The 22884-nt window shown below is 45.1% G+C and overlaps 1 protein-coding gene across 2 annotated transcripts; it reads right to left on the minus strand.

Moving 5' to 3' along the window:
• Positions 1–564: 564 nt before the first annotated feature.
• LOC125759721 (TNF receptor-associated factor 6-like) lies at positions 565–21918 on the minus strand. 2 transcript variants are annotated; one of them, XM_049418794.1, is made up of 6 exons: positions 21629–21918; positions 11269–11502; positions 8114–8218; positions 7369–7524; positions 6312–6446; positions 565–1401 (listed from the first exon to the last, which is right to left on the minus strand). In XM_049418794.1, exons 2-6 carry the CDS (start codon positions 11491–11493, stop codon positions 1165–1167), a joined length of 858 nt encoding a protein of 285 aa, XP_049274751.1. In that variant the 5' UTR covers positions 11494–11502; positions 21629–21918; the 3' UTR covers positions 565–1164. The 2 variants fall into 2 exon arrangements, with proteins under 2 accessions (XP_049274751.1, XP_049274750.1); XM_049418793.1 differs by lacking the exon at positions 565–1401 and adding an exon at positions 4331–4682 and having other exon boundaries at positions 21629–21911.
• Positions 21919–22884: the final 966 nt, after the last annotated feature.

A 22884-nucleotide genomic window follows, 5' to 3' on the forward strand; every position in this document is an offset into this window, starting at 1 on the left:
CTTGAAATAAGGGTGGTGGGCTGACAACAATAACTGCATGCGTGTTCCGTGCCAAATGCCGTACTTTCCGTGCCGGCCGGGAATCGAACCCGGGCCCCCGAGATTAGCAGTGAGACAGCCTACCTGCTAAGGTACCACGCTGGGTCGGGGGTGGTCTCACGAAGCTGCGAATTACAGCTTTCAATGTATCACACATCCGTCTGTTTGATGAAATAAGAGTAAATAACCTGATCGATCGATTGGTTAATTAGTAAATGACACAAATGTCTGCATTGTACGAATATTCTTGAGTGTTCTTAAGTTCAATCAAGTGCCAAGAAAGACGTCGATGTATTGTTTCTGTGCACCGGAAAAAGTACATTGTAAATGTGCAAACTTGTGCTTCGTTGATCAATAGACAACTTTTTCGCTGGCAAATTAACACTCATGTCAGCTCCTGAGTAACAATTGCTGTTAGGCGGGTTGGTTGACCTCGTAGAAATACGTGTTAGCACAAACAAAGGCTCGAGAAAGGAAGAGTAGGAGGCAGCAAGGTCAGGCGCTAAACTTCAACTCTTTATTAGAAATATGATGCCAGGGGAACACAACAGTTTGCGCGTGCGTGCGTCAGTAACGGCAAAATGTAATCACAGTGACAACTCAAAGACCTTCAGCTCGTTTTCAAAAACACAGACTGAGGTAATAATAATTGTTGGGGGTTTTACGTCACAAAACCGCGATATGATTACGAGGCGCGCCGCAGTGGAAGGCTCCGGCAATTTTGACCACCTGGTTTTCTTTAACGTGCACCTAAATCTAAGAACACGGGCCTCTAGCATTTCGCCTCGATCGAAATACGGCCGCCGTGCCAGTGATCCGATCCCGCGACCAGCAGTCGATGAACATAACCGGGTCAGCAGTCGATGAACATAACCACTAGACCACAGTGGCTGGTGACAAGCTGTAGTGTGACTAATGCAAAGAACCGTCTCCTGGTTATACACCCTTGTTTTGATTGTTCTATTATATACAGTATATGAGCATCATCGGTAATTAAGAGTGACGAATGTTATTTATGGCAAACAACAAACAAGGAAACAGAAACAGAAATTGTTTATTAAACAGGAACACACTGCAGAAAAGTTCGTTAGCCAAATGAAGGCTTCGAGTTTTTCTGCCATGATGTTATTGATTCCTTCTCCGCCTGAGAAGAAGAGAAATGCAGACAATCGCGAATAGCGGAAGGCCAAAATTGCGGGTGAAGGCATTTCGACGCAGAAAATTGATGAGAGGAAAGTTGCCAACTATGCCGAGGAAGGTGAGTGCATGCTTGTGAAGGTGCGTAATGTTTAGGCTCCCGAACTGTCTTCCAGCATCGTCCACTTCACTAGTGATATCGCACTGCTCGTGAAGTTCTGCATTCTGCGTGAAGAAACAAAACATCTGGGAGTGCGAGGTATGTAAGCGTAAAAGATCATCCCAACCTCAATTGTTTCACGCGTAGAATAACATTGAGATGAAGTGATTTGATGACTCCCCTCTTGGTTGTTTTAGGTTGATGCGGGCTGAACAATTCTTGGGCATCGCACAACAGCTACACTCGAAAGAATACACGACAAGCGCTGGCCTGAGAACTGAAAGATTCATTCAAGAGAGCCTCCTTTATAGCGCAACATCGTTATCAGAGGGCACAGGAGATCGATGAGTCATACCATATCGCTAAATGTGAAAACAACTGCATAAGTCAGCCATCGGTTTTGCTATCTGAAGAGATCGCGTTCATAGATGACACATCGGCACATGTGTGTTTTTACGTGTAGTCCACTCCCATGATTTTTAATATACCTGTTTCCTTGAAATAAACCTTTCAGTTGTTAGAACAGCGCTTGTCCGGTTCCGTCTCCTGTATTTGCAGTTGCCGCTGCCCAAGAAGCGACAAGTTTCAACCCAACTCGCATGCCTTTCGGTTCTACTGCAGGATGCAATAACTTGTCAGAAAACGAGTTAACGTTCCTAAACATGTCAAACGCCCATGCGTAATGTGATTAGTGTTAGCTCGTGCACCAGAAAAAAAAACACTTTTTGTTCGAAATTAGCGCTAACCTACCCATGTGTCCTTAGAAGCTGCTATTCACCAGTGTGTTGTACTAACGGGCCCAAATACCCGCATTACCGAACCTCATCATCTTCATCAAACCATCATCCCTCTCGCCGTACTTCGGTTGCTCACCGAAAAACATCCCGCAGCGTGCTGTAGCAGACTACGAGGATTTCACTCAGGTTGACCTTTTGCTCTTTCTCTGTTTAAAGCGCCAGCTCTCTCTTTGGCTTCCAAGGTTTAGAAAGTATTATCACCTTTATATATTTCAAAAATGTCACATCCATGTTATGTAGTGCCCAAGAGTGGACCACGCCGTTGAAAGAACAGATGACGTCACTTCGAAATAACTTAAGCATTTACTGCTATTTCTCGGGGAACGTGCCTACACATAGCAGCGTCATGCTTCCGCAACCTCGAGACACGCTGAAGTAAATTGGATCACTCGTGCAATGAGCGCCCGACTAGTAAAACTGAAGTGAAAGTTACAGCGCAAACACACAAGATGCCCCACGAAGAAAAGACACGACACCAGCAAGCTTTATTCCTTCATAACTCATTGCATATATAAGCCCTACTCAACGCTACCGCGCATGCGCACACAACAGCAGCTCTAACAAAAAAAAAAAAACATGGTTGATCCCTCCGTCATAGAAATCGGTATAACACGAAAGTGAACCTTCTCCTTACAGAGGTAGTTGAATGTTTACTTTACATTGATACAAGAGAGCTTACACAATGTCTATTGGTGTTTGGCAGTTATAGCACCGTTTAACGTGGATGCACCGATGTTGACGCTTGGTGGTACATCTCTATCCCGAAAACTAACGTCCATGATCAATTATTAAACTTTTGCAGCAGCTCTAGTAATTAACCGGTGAGAGCGTAATCAGAGAAAGCGGTGTGACAGCCAGAAGAGCGTCGCTGATTAGACGCGGAACTTAAGCTAAGGCTAATCGCGAAGGCCATGGTAATGCTGCATTACTTCACTTTACCGCTCTCAGACGCCGACAACACTCCGCCAACCGAAAGCACTGGGAGATATAAAAGGCGTGTTTGTAAAGCATCCAGAGTGTGGGATTGTGGCGCAGTGGATAGCGTGCCTGGCATCTATTGTTGCGTATTGAGAGATCGTGGGTTCAACTCCCGTTGGCGGAACTTTTTAAAGACGATAGTCTCTCTTGGGGAACTTAAACGCAGAAATTTTGGTCTGTCTTTCTGTTTGTCGGCACGTCACTCGATTTAGCCCCCCGGCCAAAGTTGAACCACTTGCCCAAGGGCCAGCTATCTTGAACGGCTGACTAGGTTCATACTTGTGTACATTGTTGATGAAGAAGCAAACATTACGCATATCTGATGCGCAACATCACTAGGTAAGTATTCGGTGGTGTGTTCCTTTAATAGAAAATACATAGATACGTAATTCTAGATACCCTAGTTTCTTAAGCCGCGCTGAAAATGCGACTGCGCTGAACTTGCCTTCCTCCGTGCCCTCTGCACGAGCTCATTGTGGTGTTTCGGTTTCGGTTCAGTATTGCACTGTACGAATGCCATGGGGCGCCGCTCTGGCATTCCTGTTTTACCCAGGTGACGTGTAAATAAAAGAGAGTACTCGTTGATTGCAGACAGTTTCTTCTGCTTCGGTGCTTCGCGCCAAACCGCGTGTTCGGGCTGGCTGGCGTCCCCGCCGGTCGCGTTGGTCACCGCCGGTCTTCGCCTGCTGCTGCGCCGGGACTATCAGCCCGCAACACAGCACTCATGTTTCCCGACGTATTGCCAGATGGCGTCCATATCTCACGCAGCGCCTCTTCTATCGTCTTTAGACGACATTTGCAGCGAAGGACGCAGATACGCGGCCAATTTTTTTTCTTGATTTTTTTTTTGCCGTCTGATCGTGTTCATTTTTTCGACGCCATTTCCGTGACGGAAATACGTCACTGAAGTCTTGGTGGACCCCGGCATAAAGCAATTTCGTGTGAAAATAAAACAAGCATGACAGCCGGTGTATGGCACACGCGAACACATGAAATCATATTCAGACGAGTACGGGGTCAAAGAAGCATCACTGATACATCCTTGACCTCTTTGCATTATGTGGTAAGCTTCTGAGGCCAGCCGTGCATGCTGATTCTGCCTAGGTTCGAAGTCCCTTCAAAGTGCGCCTCACAACTGCAGCATGAGTTAATATGAGCAACAACATGTCCTCCTTTATCAGCATTCTCCTTTACCTTTTGCGCTTGTCTTGTGTGTTTGCGCTGTAATATTAACCAGAGGATTATGCACCAACTGGGCCCAAATGAAGTTTTATTGACGTTCGCGACTAGTAAAAGCTTTTTTGTTGCACAGCTCGAAATTTAACGCTGTGCAAAGAATCATCCACAGGAGGACCAAGAGCCGATAGCAGCGCTCGAGAGAATCTCAGAACGGTTCTGCACACCAAACGCGTTGTTCTGAACGCAATGCGGAGCAGTGGCTTTACGCACACGTTGACAGCGGTGCGTGGAACGAAGGCGAGACATGTAAAGCAGAGAACGAAGGGCAGGAGCAACCACCGAGGCCATTCCCGATGCTGGATTTTTACGGGATCACGGGAAGATGACGTCATCTGCACCGGAGGTACGACAGTTAAGTGAAACAAACGTATAAGAGAATATAGAAAGAAGTACTGGCCGAGGAATAAAGAAAACTTGGCAAAAAGAACAGACCAAAACAGTAAATGTTGTTCTATGTTTGACCCACGCTTGAGTTTTGAGAGCAAGGAGCACACTTACACTTTTACCGTTGCAGGTATTTCACCGTTGCGGCTTTTCATTGTGTGAGCAGACTGTGTGAATACGTGCTCCTTGTGTGAACATGCGCTCTGATGCACATTCATGGCATTTTTAAAATTCCTTTTATTGTTACTTGCCCCACGTTGTCGTTATCTGATCTCTGTATTTCTAGACTATATTTTCACCTGCGATACCCTATGTGTTTTATTGGACATCATTGTTTCTTGCGTCTCACACGCTATTACTACATTGTTCAACATTTTCTTTTGTACAACCCACTCTTGCCTATGGCTTGTATAACAAGCAGGTAGCACGAAATAAAATAAAGAAATATGCAACTGTCCAGCTTTCAATGCGGAAACATTCTTTGGCTACCTCTTTTAGTAGACCCTGCTCCAGTAAGGCAAGATGTTTAGGTTCACAACGGTTCATATCAATGCATGTAGTTCTAGACAAGCGTATATGACAATGCCTTATTACCGCAGAAATAAAGTGACACAGTACACTTGCCGCTGCGAGTAAATTGCACTATACAGTAGAAGCAACAAGTAACCATATCCAACAGTCAGCACGACAATCAAGTATATCATACAGTCGGTGCATAAAAAAATATCGACACTGCTGCAGGACAGTAAAAGAGTCATTACAGGAAGGTGTTGGCTAAATCATGACTAATGTCGGAAAGTGTACAGTAGTGGTGGCCAACATCGGCTAAAGGTGGCTTGTGATAGGTTTGTGACGACTATGGTTGAAGAAAACGTACACTGGCCAACTAAAACAGAACGCAAAACAACATAATTGACGTTTCGGCGCCCCGTGCGAGCGCCTTGTTCACAATGAACGAATGCATGGTGGTTTTTACTACGTATGGTATGTATGGCTGTGACGACTAATGTCAGCTTAAGATGGCTCATGTCCAATTTTGGATAATGATGGCTTGTACTAACTAAACGTTGTCTAGTTTTGGCTAATGCCAGTTCTAGTGTTGGATAAGGATGGCTAGTGCTGACATCTGTCACTTAACAAAATAATTTTTCTAATATACGGAGTTTATCCACCATCTCTAAATTGACTTTTAGCTGGATCTTTACGGAGTAGCGACCTATTATTTATTTATTTATTTGTTTATTTATTTATTTATTTATTTATTTATTTATTTAGAAATACCACATAGGCCCGAAGAGACATTGCAGGGGGGGATACAGTAAACAGTTAAGACATGTACAAGAATTTGAAAGCAAGGAGGATAAATATATAGACTGAAAACAAAGAAAAAACAAAAGATTCGGTAACATATGCGGTAACACACACTAATATATTTAATGCTCCCTATCCTCACCTTTTAGAGAAATAAATTTTTCTTTCTTTTCTTTTTTTTTTTTTTTGGCGTGGGGAAGGGGTGGCGGATGTCGTTACCAGCGTAACACTCGGTAAACGGTCCCCGAAAACGGTGCAGTACTTACAGAAGTGGAAACGTGTTCTGATCGATTTCCTCTCTCTGCAGAAAGGGGCGATGCCGAGGCATTGCTCCTGTACGACTGCTGCACGGACGATGACGTAATGCAGTCGGGGTTCTCGGGACACAGGGCCTGGTGCGTCTGAAATCGTGAACCACGAAGAAAACAACTGTGCATGCCATTCCAACATCGCACGCATCGTGACACCCTCACGTTTCGTTTTTAGTACGTGTTCCGATGCTGGTTTTCGCATTAGCGTTAGGAGGACAACACAGGCGCTCTGCCTCTATATTGTGGGGTCTGGAAATTATCCGCGCTCTCGGAACACACGGACATAGTGAAGCCGTCAAGCAAACGAACACGCGTACATTTATTAATAGCTTTAATATATTGGCGAGCTCGTCAGCTTGCTCGCCAGCCGAAACTTATAAATAGCTAGTAACACCCATGACAAATCATCCAATATAATACCAATACAACACACAACCAACATAACACATACAATGTACGAGTCCGCGGGACCGGACTACGGAATCACCCCCACGAACCTTGCGCGAGAGACGTCCATCAACGAACGCTACCAAACCCCCAAAAAAGAGACTCAATAGCTCTTCCTCATTCGCCCGCCTAACCTCGCTCCCCGCCAGGTGGTGCCACTGGCGCCACCGCGCGACCGCAGCACCATCTCTCGCTTTGCGGCGAAGCTAACTACGCTAACTATGACTCGCGGGCGCCATGATGCGAAGACACTTTACAGGGGGTGATAGCAAACCCACAATATACAATGCTTAATTTTTGCTCTGATTTAAGCTATCGTGCACGCTGACAGCAGAGTCACCTCTCTTGTCACCTCTCTAATCAACATACGTAACACTAGCGTACTGATGTCGCTTAATGTTACGCTAACATTTTCCGTTCTGTAGCTTGCTACGCGATCCGTAATTTCATTACTTTCTTCCATAACCTCCATGATTCTGCCACGTGCCCTGGAACTGAATATACAACATTGTTTTACACTTTTTCGTTTCAACAACGACTGCATGCTGATGGTTTCAAGGAATACCTGAATATCAATCTGTGGGAAAGCTGTGGCGCAAAAGCGACACTGCACTATCTTTCGAGGACAGTTCCTCGAGTGACTTTTCCAGTGACGCCCTGAGATTCGTTGCTGGCATTGCACGCATTCAATTTCCGTCATCTCACATTGAAGATAGTGATCCTGAAAAGATAAGGAGGCGAAGATTTACATGTAAGATTGTCAAGTTATCAGGAATGGGCTTTGTTACTTGACCACGTAATATGCAACCGATCTCGTCATACGCTCTAAGAGATATCGACTTATCGATGAGCACATGTGGCTAGATAGACTGAACAAACACAGGATGCGGTCAGCTGATTTATTGCGCGGTAGGAGAAGAGGCGAAATAGAATCTTTGGCTGTTTGCTTTGTGGAATTCAACGTCTCAACGTTTAACGTATAACGCCACCGCTACATAAATGCGCCAGGATCTCCCTAACAACATACACTTTAAATAAAGGAACACCGAGTTCTTTAAAGTTTATCGGCACATAAATGACTCCGAAACATCAATAACAACTCAAAACAATTTTTTTTCGCTGTTGAAGACATGAAGAGTATAGCTGTCACATATATGGAGATTCGTATTTCTCATACTGACAAATGCAAAGTGCTACCCATTATGAGAACTTATATAAATGCGCAGAAGCGTTCTTTTGAAACGTCTAGTGCCCGTTTGGTCGTTTGCTAGAAGTTTCTTAAGATTTCCGGTAAATAATGATCGACTCACCTCTATTTCGCACAGAGGGGAATAAGCACGGCAACCTTTCTGTTCATTGGGGCAATAAACAACCTGGTCCTTTATTACTTGAACGATGTCAAACGATTCAACCAGCTGAAACGAAGAAATAAAGTAATCGTAAAACTGAACTGTCAGGAAAAGTAGTTCACCTTGAAATGCCCTATATCACGTTGTACACGGGCGCATGAAGAACACACGTATTTGAGCCAAGGGAAACGATTTCACTCTCAGCCCAAATATATGACACACGAATGAAAGACCACCAACCTAAGAAAATGAACTAGACTAAACTAGGACTACATTCTTTGTGTACAAAAATTATTTGTGTTTCGTCTGTGTTACCGTCCAATAGCTATCGCCATAACCATCTTAGAACCCTTGTGCATTACACAATACATGCTTTAATCTTTTGTAAAATTTGCTGTAGCCGAGCTTCATCCTAACATCTGTGTTATTTCCTCGACGCCAATCCAATGTACATCTCTAAGTCGGTTTATTGTAATGGTGATGAGTTTTCACAATGCTGGTATACTGACACGATAATGGCTCGCAACGTTAGTAAGTTATGACAATTGGTAGAAAATGACATTGGCAATGGGCTAACAATGGTAACATGTTTGAACAATAGTAACTGCTCCTAAATCTAACAAGCAATGGGCTAACAATGGTAACATGTTTGAACAATAGTAACTGCTCCTAAATCTAACAAGTATTGACAAGGGCAGTGCGATCGCAATGATAATGGCTCATAATAGCAGTAGTGAGCGAGATAAAGAGAAAGCTCGTTACTGAAAGCAGAACGGACAGCCATCGTATATTCACCTACATGCTACTCTGCAGAGAGTGGGGAGGAGAGGAAAATTGCTCCTAAAGGAGTGTGGGCATATATAAATCTAAAAAGGAAAGAATAACGTGCAGATCTTGTGACAGCTGCCATAGGCGATTAATGGGCACAGTCTCGACACCTCATGTAAGATATGAAAAAGAGGACAAAAAATGAGCGGAACATTTATGGACACAACTGGCACCTCCTTGATCGTAGTTATAAGGTTAACAATTATTGAAAGTGGTAGTACGATGACAGTCACAACGGCTTACAATGGTAGTACGTCTTGCTGTATGCTGTGCTGTATGCGTTGTGCTGTATGCTGACGATACAAGTTTGTTTGTCTCTGGCCATGAACTTGATGATCTGTTGCAGAAATCTCGCAGTATTCTTTCTAATCTGTCGGCATGGTCTCGTAATAATGCTCTAACAATTAACAGCTCAAAATCGAAGGCCATATTATTCAAGACAGGCATTCTTGTTTCAAACAAGAATTATTCTTGGATGGTGCTCCCATTGAAATTTTGAGGAAATACAAATTATTAGGCGTTACGTTTTCAGAAAACATGAACTGGACCCATCACGTTGAATTAATCTCAAAATCGTTGTCATTTGCCGCTGGTGTGTTGTCTCGCTGTCGGCATTTTTTTCCTGAGAAGGTAAAATTGCAAATATATTACGCCTTTTTTGAATCTCATCTTACCTATTGTGCGCTTGTATGGGCCACCACCACAAAAGCTAATATTCGTGCATTTCTTCAACTGCAAAAACGCGCGCTTCGACAAATAGCCAATGTACTCTATTTTCATCCCAGTGCGCACCTTTTTCAAAAACATAATATAAAACGTGCAACAAGCCTTTACGAATACCGGCTTTTACATTCATTTTGTTTCGGCTCCGACAATATCAAATCCTTCTTAAAAGATACGTCACGACTTGAATACAAAAAAAGTGGCTTGCGCACACGTAGCCATGACAGGTGGTCCGTACCATACAGACGCACAAATTATCTCATGCAGTCACTACGACATAGCCTACCTTCGTTGTTAAATAAATTGGAAGGGGAAAGATTAATTCCAAATACATTGACTCGCAAACAAATTAGAGAGTATTTTTGTAAATCGGAATGAACACTTAACGAAATTGTTACTACATTTTCGCATTTTCTGTTGTAATGTCTATTTCGCGCTCGGTGTTTCAATGTACAAAGTATCATCATATTGTGCATCATGGTCATGTTTACAGCAGTGCTTTTCTTAGTGTTGTAAATTCCACTGTTTATGATGTATGACAATGTATTTTCACATTTCTTCTCACTAGATGTATTAGATTTCTATGTTATTTTTAAATACCACGTGGTCGTAGGAAAGCACAAGTGTTGCATTTTTTAGTTGGATTAAAATGGTGTATCATATTTGGATATATGCTAAGCATGTATATATATGCTGGTTTTAGTGCTACTGCTGCCATGTGAGGGCCTTCAGGCACATTCAAGCTGTATTGTGCAGCTCTTCGCCTGAAGGACCCCCCAACAATTTCGTTGGAAAATAAAAGCATTTCTGAAGTTTCTGAAGTTTTGACGACGAGCTCGAGCTCTAATAAGAACCGACTCGAGAAGTAACTACGTTGCTGGCATGTCATTGGTCCATAGGTAGTCTGCGAATAGGGTTTTTTAGCAGTGACGGTATTAATCATTCCCAGGAAGCTTTAGTCTAACACAGAACGAAGACCTCTCCAAATGTTCTCCAGTTCACCCTATCATGTGCGAGCTGATTGCCATCTTATATCCCTGCGAACTTCTGAATTTCATCACTCCATCTCTCTGCGTTCCTCGACTGCGTTTCCCATCCCTTGGTAACCATTCTGTTGCTTCTACTGACCACCGGTTCTCTGTCCTAGGCATTACGTGTCCAGCCCAGATCTATTTCTTTCGCTTAATGTCAACTAGGATATCTGCAACCCCTGTTTGTTCCCTGACCCATTCTGCCATCCTTCGATCTCTTAGTTCACTCCTACAGTTTTGCGTTCCATTTTTCGTCCCATGAAGTTCACGGCAAGTACAGAAGTATCGCAACGTCGTGGTTGGCAGCCTTAAAAAAAAAAAAAAAAACTTTCAGTGGCGCGAGCTCATTGCGCGCGCTAACGTCATGAGATAATCAAAGCGGCTAATAGAGGTCTTGTAGACTAAAACAGATACGTTCTGGGACGGTATGTCCGTACTTACCGTATGGTATTACCGTCACTGCTAAAAGACCCTAATATTACCTTTCCGTGAGGCAAAACGAACAATGGGCTCTTCCGACTGTGCGGGTCTTACCTCATCCAGGGCCACGTCCTTGTTCTCGTACTGGCAAAATATTGTCGCCACCTGGCTCTTCTGGTAGACGCACACGATGCAAAAGGCGTGCCCTTGCTTGTCCTCGAACATTTGCATTGAAAGCATGCCGCACGTGCCACACATCAAGCGGCGGGGTAGCTCGTCCGCGAACCTCAGCGTGAGCGTTCCTCCCGGGAGGTCCCTGTACTGCACGTCCATGCCCATTGCAGATATCTGCAGTGTTCCGGTAATAATACGCAGGAAATCATAAAAAAGTCACAGTTTCGCCGCAAGGGCGAAGCAATGAATGCGATAGCAAGGAACTAATGCTATACGAAGTGAGGCTCGCCAATGGATACTCTCAGTTTGAACAGCGCTTCTGTTGCAAAGGCGGCCGAAGCAGCGAAGGAAACTAGCGTGCTTCAAGTGTCGAGCTGTGACACTTGATAGTTCGCGCTCATCTTCTGTTTGTTCGTTTAGCGGCGTCCCTGAGCTCGAGTGACATTCGTACGCGCCGTAACATGAGCGCGGACATCACGGTGAAAGCGTGAAACATTCCTCCTCCCCTCACCGCGAGAAAACCGCGCGAGCAGAGAACGGAAGGGCAATGTTCTCGCTGCGCAAATATAAGAAGCGAGCGAGCTCGACGACGACTTTTAAATGCGCCCGTCGTGCTGCTAGCGCCACCTCGCTGGTAATGAAGAAACGCTTATTATCGCCTTCTGTCTCTGAGTCCGTCCAGCGCTAAATGGTGTGTATATAACGCTCGCCGTTAGCTACGTGGAGGATCTGCGTTTCGTGGCGTAGTGGATAGCGCCGCTCGCTGCGGAGCAAAAGGTCCCTGGTTCGATTCCGCGCTTCGGAAGCATTTTTCTGAGTTATTTTTCTTTGGGGCCTTTATATATATATACATACTTATACATATACGGTGCATGACGGCGGCGACGGCGACGGCAAAATCCAGCCGAGACTGTCCATATAATTGCTATCGCAATAATAAGACACAGGTTGAGAGGAGGATGCAAAATTCATGCGCATGCGGTGCCGCTGTAGCCAACATTTCGAGAAGATCGAAACAATGGCTGCAGTGACCACCCCCTGTTCAAGAATATTACATCCGATCATGAACAGGGTCTCATAAGTGCAGCAATTAAGATGCGCCTAAAGGGTATCTAAACAACGCTTACTACACAACGAACGAGCGCGTTATTCTCTCCTGGAATTTCCCGTCTTTTCGGCACGATTCGTGACGCCAGCAGTCTGTTAGCGTGACGTCATCAGAAAATAAGGTCCCGATTAGTCCATATACGAGGGATATCGATTGTGAAATTGTCTCCTACCTCGCTTTGCCACTGAGTCGCACGCCCGTTCTGCATTGTCTTGCACGGCCATCGCGTGTGATCAACTGATTTCATTTCGTTTAGTGCAGGTCCTAAAAGCGTGTAGCCGAAAGGCGCGAAATCCTTATAGGCTCAAACGCTCAGTGCTGTCATTGATGACGTGTTTTATGAAGAAATAAGTTGCGAGGAGAAGATAGCGCCTCTAGGAAGGGTTAGAAAGGCGGAAAGAAACTACTCTATAGTCCTTGAACTCGGAATGGTTTAGGGGCCATTTAAAAAGAAAAAAAAAGAATGGAAGAGGGGGCTAATGGAGATAGTGGGGCAGGCAGGAAAAATAGTTTAAATGCTCAAGGAATGAATCGTCACATCATAACGTCAAGCTTAACAACTGGTATGCGCTATTGCTCGAGGTAACCACGTCATGTCCCTACCAACCAGGCCACTCAAGGGAACATTGACTCTGACAGAAATGCACGAGTCAATTGTACGACAAACCATAGGCGTACGCACAAGGGGGCAGGCGGGGCGGCCGTCCCCTCTAATCACCTAAGCGAGGAGCGCGATGTCTGGCCCATACTTTTATTCAGTCGGACCTGTCTAATCATTGTTCAAAGAGAAGGGTGTGGGCACGCAGGTTTTAACACGAAAATATTTTATGCCGGGGTCCACCAAGATTTTCATGACGTATTTCCGTAACGGAAATACATCAGCAAAATGAACGTCATCAAACGGCAAAGAAAACTATATGAAAAAGTTCCGTTGACAGGAGTCGAACCCATGACTTCTCGGTCTGCGACGGTGGCTGGCGGGCGTTTAGCCCACTGAGCTCCCGCAAAACACATAACGGAGGCGACATGAATGCGCCGTTTATGTTTCACACTTTCCTCTCAGAGCGCTCTTGCATGGATGGATGCTACGAGCGTCCCCATTTATAACGGGGTGGTCACATTTGTACCACCATGCTCGAAAAAAAAAAAAAACAGAAAAACGAGCCATTGCTGCGACCGTCCCATTCGGCGCCTTTCCAATAGAAGTGTAACGGCTCGTTCACACTGAGCATTCCGGTGACCGGAGAGCCGCAGAATCTGGTTCGGCGGCGGCGAAATCCGCCGAATCGGCTCTCTCCGCGCCGGTCGCTCCCGGACCGATTTTTGCGGCAACCGCCGTCGGATCCGCTCGCCGCGGTACTTGAAAAAATGGCAGCCAAATCCGACACGCTCGTCACGTCGCAGTCTAAAAACATCCACATAGCGGAACTGCTAATCGCAATGGTGCGGTGCTACCTCGTCCTTTACGACGAACGCCACCCGAAGCACAAGGACAGTTTACTGAAGGACGATTTGTGGAATAAAATTGGCAAGGAGCTTGGATTGACCGGCATGTACGAGTACTTCTATGTTGCTTTGTTTCTGATGTAGCGAGCACCAGTTTGAGCATTGCGATGTAGCTGCCTGCCTTACATGCCCTAGTTGCAAAGAGCGTTGAAAAGAGCATGGTCGTTTATAACAGCGCTGAAGACCCGCAAAATTGCATGGCGTAGTTGCGAGCCGCCACAACATCCGGGCAACTGCGAATCCATCTCGCGCTCACCCGTGGTTGATGGTTTACTCGAAAAATTGCCCAATATGGCTATCCGGCGGCGCGGTGCGCGTGCAGTGCATGGTGCAGTGCGAACGACGCTGTGTTTCGGCGACAAGAGCATTCTGGTCGCTGTGCACGGCGGATTTCCCAGTGTGAACGAGCCATAATTCCGTTTAACACACCGCGATGTGGTGGGTTTAGCCTAAGCCTCGCTCATAGCATCCATCCATATCGAAAAATAGCTCTCCGACGCTCGCCTGGCTGTCGCACCGCATTCCCCGCTCGCCCTGTGAGAATTAACTGCCAGGCTAGAGGGAAGAGAGGACGCGCGTAGCGTTTCTCTTCGTGTTTCACGACGCTTTGGAGAAGTGCATATCGATGATCAGTGTTTATTGTGCCATATTTGCGCGGGATTCACCATATGCGGCGGTGTCTATGTATATGTTAAGAACTTCTGCTACCGCAAGGCAGGGGCGTAGCCAGGGGGGGGGGGGGGTAGGGGGGGTTCAAACCCCCCCGAAGAGTTTAAATTTTGCTTGCATATATATACACGCCCACATACAAACGCACGCACGAACATACATAAAGTACAGTTGACCCCCCCCCCCCCCCCCCCGAAAATATTTCTTGCCACGTCCCTGCAAGGGTTAAATCTTGATCATGGGCGTTAGTAGTCGGTACGGAGATGTGCCACTAGGCGTCAACGTGAGTGCGTCCATATCAGGCGGTGCTACATCTGCCAAACAATCATAGACATTATACAAGCTCTGATATACCAATGCACTAAAGCAATCAACTACTTCAGTGACGACACGTTTTACTTTCGTGTTGTACCGATTCCTATGACAGAGGGATCAGCCATCTTTTTTGGCAATACTGGCGACCGAGGGCCCTTGTTGTACCATTCCAAGAACTGTTTACGTCCCATCTTCACTGCCGGAAAGCCAGGCGCCACAGGCATTCACTGTGAGAAGCCTGTTTCATTTTCATTTTTAACAGCGAAGGTGTTCTTAGTCGAAGCTTCCCCCTCCGTTGGCGCAGCGGCGATCACGTGGCCTCGCAGTGGGGCTAGTGTGAGGATCGGTAGGGCTGCGCCGTGCTGCGAGAGGCGAGGGCGGAGGACGTCGAGGCTCGGAGGAAAGATGGACCTTCGAGAAACGCACCAATATGGGATGGGGGAGTCTCAGTCAGTGGAGTATAAAACAGCGCGTCACTGTCGCCGTTCAGGAGTTGGCGCTTTGATGATGGCAAACATTTCTCATTATCCCGATGAAGAAGCCGGCCGGCCGACGAGAGCGTAAGGGAGAGCTGACGCGAGAACGGCCATGTCGTCGCCTAGCCAACCGCGATGTTTGCGCAAGAGAGGCCAAGCGCCAACAAAGGGAAGACTTGAAAAACATAAAAGTACGATATGGCCTGATGAAGGAGGGACATCAGCTTCGCAGTTTCGACAGTGTTCGCGAAGTGGACCTGGCTGGATTGTTTTAATCAAGCATGTCTTTCGGACACGCCGAACGGACCAAGAAGGGGGCGGGGCGCTGCGATGAACCTTTGCCCCCCCTTAATGGGGAACCCTGAGCACGCCTACGCGATGAGCTGCCACGAATTGAAGGCGGTGGAAACAAAGATATTTACATTACTTAGCCTTAAATTGTCGAGTTTCATCCCGTGAGCAGTGTACAGGCAGCGGCAAAAGTTTATGGACAATGGGGCGCAAGAAATAGCTGAATATTACCGCTGCTTCGGCAGGCAACCTTGAATATAGATTCCCAGCCTGTTCTAAAACTCGCTGACAACATGAACACCCTTGCAATTTTTTTAACAGTATCGCGTGAGCGCTGAGCGCGGGATATGATAGCGTCTAATATTCTCGAAAGGTAACGAAATCTACCGCCGATGCGCTAGCGCACGAAGCACACGAAGCACGAAGCACACTGACTTGCGAGCGCCGTCTGCTGCGCTCTTCACTTCAACACATGATTAAGTAATCTTTAAGTAAAGAGCACCGTAGAACGGAGCATATCGGAGAAATGGTCAGGAGTATGAGAATGCGTTGCTAGGCGCAGCCAAGGGCATGTGTCCTCGGCTGTGATAGGCGGAATCACTTTCCGCTCGGTTATCCGCTCTTTATTTTTCATTTCTTGTGGTCACTTGCACTTGGCTGTGCATTGCGCGCAAGTGCATACTTTTGACAATATTTTTCCAATGTGGTCCGTTGTACCGCGCTGGGTACTTAAGATTACTTAAAGATATCTTGAGATGAACAGCCTAGCAGGCGGCGCTAGCAGTTCAGTGTGCTTTGTGCGCTTGCGCATCGTCGCCAGATCTCGTTACCTTTCGAGAGTTTTAGGCGCTACCATATCCTGCGCTCAGCGCTCGCGCTATACAGTTAAAAAGCTGCTAGGGTGTACTCTGCAGTTCGACCGAACAGAGTCCCAAACTGCTGCGAAAATCCAGGTCTTCTCAGACCTAGTGGCTTCTAAACTTTTAATGCCGACTGTACACCCTTGCACTTAATAATATCGCGCGAGCGTCGAAACCAGGATACGGCAGTTCCTAACATCGGCGATAAGCAAAGAGATTACCGGTACGACGATCAGCGTCACACCGGCTTTCAGGACTCATGATCGCACAGGTAAGGCTGACATTGTGTATACACACTCTTAAAAAAAAGGTTGTAGTACTTACTAACTTCGGTTTACTAACTACTTGTCACATATGTTACTACCCTGTTAGTAAGTGCGGTTAGTAACGGGGAGGTTAGTAACCGTTACTACCCTCGCCGTTACAAACGCACTTAGTAGCGGTTACTACCCTTCTCGTTGCTAGCTAGTAAAATAGGTAGTAACGGTTACTACCCCAAAAAAATTAGTAACCGTGATCCTTTCGCATCACGAGCTTCCTGCTTTTATAACGGTCAAATTCGCGAGCACCAACATTGCGATATATCATTAGGTAATTATGCACAGTATGACATGAATCAGAACAGCACACATACACAACGACAAGGCTACGCAACACGTATAATTCAAAAGTGTTTCCAGGAGTATATATAGCCCTACCTCTGGGGTACGCAGCTGGTGCCAGTGGGCAGCTAGGCTTTAGGATAGGTAGGTTAAGTTGTGCGCCTATATTTATATCGCGTACAATTTTATTAGGTGCGCGAGGTAACGTAGCGCAGAACTTTTAATCAAGCATATTAAGAAAATCAATATATTATATGTATATTTTGCGTAATATCACCTCAACATGGCCTAATATACAAGACCCAACACGGGGTATTAAGCTTACTAATATCGCCTCAATGATCTTGAATGGATCCCCGTGCTAGTGAACAGGCTGTAAAAAGCTCGTAATAATAACTTCTATGATTCGCTTAGCAAGTTCATTTAACAGGTGCATCGCAAAAAGTTAGTAACGGTACGCAAGAGGTAGTAGCCGTTGCAACTTTTAAGTGTCTGCTAACGTAGGTAGTAAAAAGGTAGCAAAAAGTTAGTAATGGTCCAAGAAAGCTAGTAACAGCGGCTGTTACTATTTGCTCGTGTTTACAAGCTTTTTCCAAACTTTTTTTTTAAGAGTGTAAGACGAGTCGAAGACGAAAGCCGTCATCTTGTTCTTCTCCGTCGTCGTATTTATCCCTCCGAAAGCTACCGGCACCTAACGTGGCTTTGCACATCATCCGTGATAGATCTACCTTTGACCAAGCTACAATGTCGTGTGATGACGTTATCCTGTAACGTGACGTCGTGATAACGGCATAACGGCGTCACATATTTTGGCGATCTATGACGTAACATCATATGGTGACGTCATCACGACATAATTTCTCGCGTCACTCGTGCTTTCCCCGACGCCGCGGGACGCTGACGGCAACTTTTCAGCTCGATAAATCATCTAAGGCTATTTTGGCTCAAAAGAAAAAAAACAAATTTCTGGGCATGGTGGGAATTCAAAACCAGGGGCCCATGGTCCGAAGGCGAGCGTCGTATCCAGAGGAACAAAGATAAACACGACAGCATAAAATTTCGGGCGACATGCAATCAGACTCAAATATCAATTCCTCTAAAAATGTTGGTCGTACAAATTATATGTCTTCAAGCCATGATCAAAAAAAGTGAATACGAGAAGGGTTTGAGAAAATATATTAAAATATATTAAAAACTTTCACTCAGTGAGTGAATGCATGTTTTTGCAGCACTGTGAAGGGTTATAAGCAAAGTAGCTTTTTGTTACTAACTCGAGTTAGTAACTTGGCTGTTTGGGTAGTAACAACACGCCTGTTGCTTTCGAGTTTGCAAATGGTTAGTAACTGTCTCAGAGAGTTAGTAACAGTGGCTGTTACTAACATTTTCCTTCCAGTTACTACCTTTTTACGAACTTTTTTTTAAGAGTGTCTAAGCAAACGGCGATAGCGCACGAGTTTGTTCTCTGCGCTTGCGCATCATGAAGGCGATCTCGTTAATTTTCGCCTATATTAGGCACTGTCATGTCTAGGGCTGAACGCTCGCTCAATATTAGTGAAAAAAATTGCGTGTGTACGTATGACGGATAGTAGGGAAGTCGTTTCCTTGCTGCACGTGCTACAAGATCCGCCATGCGAACAATTTCTTCGAGTCAACTATATTGTTACGTGAATGACGACTCGGTAGACTAGACCGTAGACTATTTACACGATATATTTTCAGTAGCAGTTGCAGCGCTGACCGGTTCAGCTCAGAGCCCGAGCGGAGAGATCTTCCTTCTCCTCGTCCGGCGCACACGCGCAATGGTTCAAGGGGCTGGCAATATGCATGTAGCATAATCCCCGGCGGCAGGAGCGCCGTCTCGGCGCATCAGACGTCAACGTCACTGGGAGAGTGGTAGGGTTTCAAGCGTGCGACATGTACGATATCGCTGGCCTGTATAGGCGATGAAGGCGACGAGGCGACAGGAGCGATTTCAATATTAACGCGATAGCGTTAAAGATCTCGTATCGCAGAAATTCCGCCGTCGGCGTCGGCGTCGGGGCCGTTGGTTGTGAGCGAAAAATCATCATCTTGTCCGTGACCGAAAAATCGAAAAAGCTGCAAATAAAAATAAATAATAAAAATGTTGTCTCCGAGTGAGAATCGAACCCAGGCTGTCTGCGTGGCAAGCAGGTGTTCTACCACACAGCCACGCCTCTTTTTTTTTCTTTTTTTTTTCATGGTATTTATTCAACATAGGATATCACTTGAAAGCAATTCTGCTTGGAGCTGCACTGAAAGTAACTTTCATGCTTCCCAAAAATACGCGTCCTGTATACAGGTGTCACAGTACGAGATGTAATATCGCAGTAATATTGCGTGGTACGAGCGCACATTTCCATTGGGCGTCACACCATGTCAATATCATAACGACTTGGTCGTTTAAAAACAGCCACCCATTAGAAGAGGCACACACATTACTGCGCGTATTCTCTTAAGACCACGTAGTGGGTGCATCGCAACTTCCAAAAAGTTTCTCGCGCATAATTGCTCCTGGTTTAAAGCATGCCACCCATTACATAAGGCACACACCTTAGTGCGCGCATTCTGTTAACACTCTTAGTGTTCGAACTGCACTCTAGGAACAGAATATCGCTATCGCGTTCAACTCTTAAAGGCGAAGCTTAAGCGTCCCCCAATTTTTGATGATGCAGCAAAGCTGAATGCTTATTTTTGTAATACTCAAGAAAAACAGAGTGGTGTGCTGTGAGTACAACCTACTCAAATACGCGCTTCTACTCTCGCGTTCTTTTATCACAAAAATAATTGTGGCGTCTTTTTTTGTTTTGTTTTTTTCAGAAAGAGCCAGATGCAGAAACCGAAACTGGGCTAAATTTCACAGAAGCGTAAAGCGCGCCTAAGTATCTTTCAACTTCTAAAACAGAATCAGAATGGGGTAACTCCTGATTGCAACGCTAACTCTAAAAAGCAGTTTTTAATATAAAAATGAGCCAAATCTTGCATCTGTTCCAATCAAACAGACACATTCGTTAAACAAGCGCTGCGTCAACATTCGTGATCAAAACAACCACCATGGGCTCATCCAATCTGTTTCATTTGTGCACTAGTTGCTTTGGTATCGTCTTTAATTTCCAAAATTAGTTTTTCTAGGGCGAGTTGGCACTTACTGAAGGACATGATGTTGTAGGGCAAAACTCGGATATAAAGAGTGAGAGGGTTACTTTCCTACTTCTTTTTGCCTCTCGGTGTTTCTTTTCGAGCTTAGCGCTACAGTATCAGGTCCTTCTTTCACTCCAAGGCGGCATATTTGAAACAAAACACATATGAAACGAAGATTTCGCGTACCCATTTATTCCTTGAAGAAGAAGTGATCCAAAACGGCACGGCATAAAATGAGCTCAGAAGAAGAAGAGCTGGAGCACTGTTCAAGGCCTTGATAGATGCCAAGAACAAGAAAAGGCCGCCGACAGCCCAGAATAGTGCGCCTTTTGCCAGGAAAGACCACTCGCTCTTCAAGTCAAATCATAGCCATTACGTTATCCATGCGACGAAGGACGGCACCGACGGAAGCACAAGGATGATATTAATTTTATCGCAAAATATTGCTATGCTGCCGTAGATTGGAATCGTTTTAGACTTCTTTTACGAGCCAATTCAAGCCCAAATGAAATGTTCCAATCAATAAGAGCCAAATACAAATTTTACTCCTGAATACCGACGATAGTGGGCTATATAGATTTTAGCCGCAATATAGATTTGAGGTACTTAAAAAACAGGAACGCACTGGCAAAAAATTGTTGGAGCAGGCCCGACGACATTGTCCGTATGAAAAAAAGTGCGTTTTTCTCAGTTTCAATTAAAGTGCACTTGGCTCTTTTTGAAAGAAAACACTATTTCATGTAGCCCTCGGCTGGCATGTTTGCACGGCCAAGTTTTTGTGAAAGGGCCAACGAATTTAGGAATCGTTATGAAGTGATGCAGATTTACAAGTGTATCTCGTCAGCCATAAGTGCACACACATTTATATGTGTATCAACATTTCTTACATGCCAATGTTAAATAACCCTACAACATATCACCACCGCTAAAAACTACCTTGCTCCATTTTTCACTCACGCGCCTCGCTGTGTACCACACTACACCGTAATTGCCAGTTACACTCAGTCAACACCCGTTTGGTATTGTTTTCCTCGAACTCAGTTCCTTCCCGAGCAAACTTATCGGCTCAGTGCGAGCAGCCGGTCGCGGAAATGCAGTGGAGGTGGTAAACTAGTAACGTCAAAGTGCTTGTAGCGGCTGAACGAAGTTATCCTATGTGCGTTGGTATTCTGTTCGGCATGCAGGTCAGGAGTATACAGTAGGTCGTGACTGCGAGCTCCTCGAAGGAAAATCACAGGGTCGAAAGGCCGAATTATAACGAATGCCTAAACTGGCATGCCCGTTCACTATCCACTATAAGGCAAGATTGCGTACCTGTAATGCGAAGTCGAATCCTCCGTAGCAACGTAGTGAGTGGAACGACTAGCAAATGTAGCAGCTTCTCTGCCGTACGTAGACAGTTCAAAACGCCACTGAAAAACGCCTTTACAGAGCAACGCGCTGGCAGGGTTCCAGACGCATGTCTGCCGGTCAACTGACGTGAGCGATAGCAAGCACCGCGCAGCTGATATCGAGGCTGTGGCAATGCAACTTCGAGGGCGGATTCCGCAAAAACAAGAGGAAGCTGTCGCACTCGGGGCGGATGGCCGGACGGACGTTGACAGCTGAGCACGACACGGCACCTAACTGTAGGTGTCGCTACGGGCAAATGAGCGAATTTTGAAGTAAAATAAATACTCTGTTTCTCTTTTTGTTTTGAGAATCCGTATTTATTTTACGGTGAGTTTCCACTTTACATCGCAGTCTACTGAGTAATAATTGGCGAACGCTTATTTTTCATATATGATTTTTTTTTCAAAGCTGTGTTGTTTAAAACCAACCAGGTTCTTCATGGCTGATCGCTGCCTGCTCAAGGTCCTGTTTTTGTTCTTTATAAGCATCATGCAACGTAAGTTTTGATCTATCTACATTCTTTCAAGACTCAGTAAGTACAATGAAAGAATTGACCTTGGCAATCAAATCAATAATTACTATTACTACTACTACTTATACTACGAATAATAATAATAATAATAATAATAATAATAATAATATTAATAATAATCAATCCAACGTTTATTTAACGTGCCCAGGAACAACCGTAAGGTCTTTGTACTGGCGCACGAAAAAAAAAACAAAGGCCAACATTCATAATAAAATATAAGGGATAAAAAAATGTTATAAAATTGCACATATACAACTATGCGCAGGAAAAAAAAGACAACAGTGTACGAGGCTATGTAAGTACAGTGCAAAGCTCGGAGCAGAACATCGACTGGGAGCTCTGAAAAACATCGAGCTCCAAAAAGTAAGCATTGTAAAGACGTTGTATCCTGCCAATGGTCGAAAGAAAAAAATAATAATAAAAAATGTCAACAGTGTACGAAGCTATGTAAGTACAGTGCAGAGCTCGGAGCAGAACATCGACTGGGAGCTGTGAGAAACATCGAGCTCCAAAAAGTAAGCATTGTAAAGACGTTGTATCCTGCCAATGGTCAAATATTCCCAGAGGCCGGCGGTTACATGAAAAGGTATATTCTCTCTGGTCAGCTTACGTGGAATTCGGAAATTAAGACAATTGAGCAGTACAG

This window comes from Rhipicephalus sanguineus, chromosome 8 (assembly GCF_013339695.2).
Source record: "Rhipicephalus sanguineus isolate Rsan-2018 chromosome 8, BIME_Rsan_1.4, whole genome shotgun sequence".
Lineage (NCBI taxonomy): Eukaryota > Metazoa > Arthropoda > Arachnida > Ixodida > Ixodidae > Rhipicephalus > Rhipicephalus sanguineus.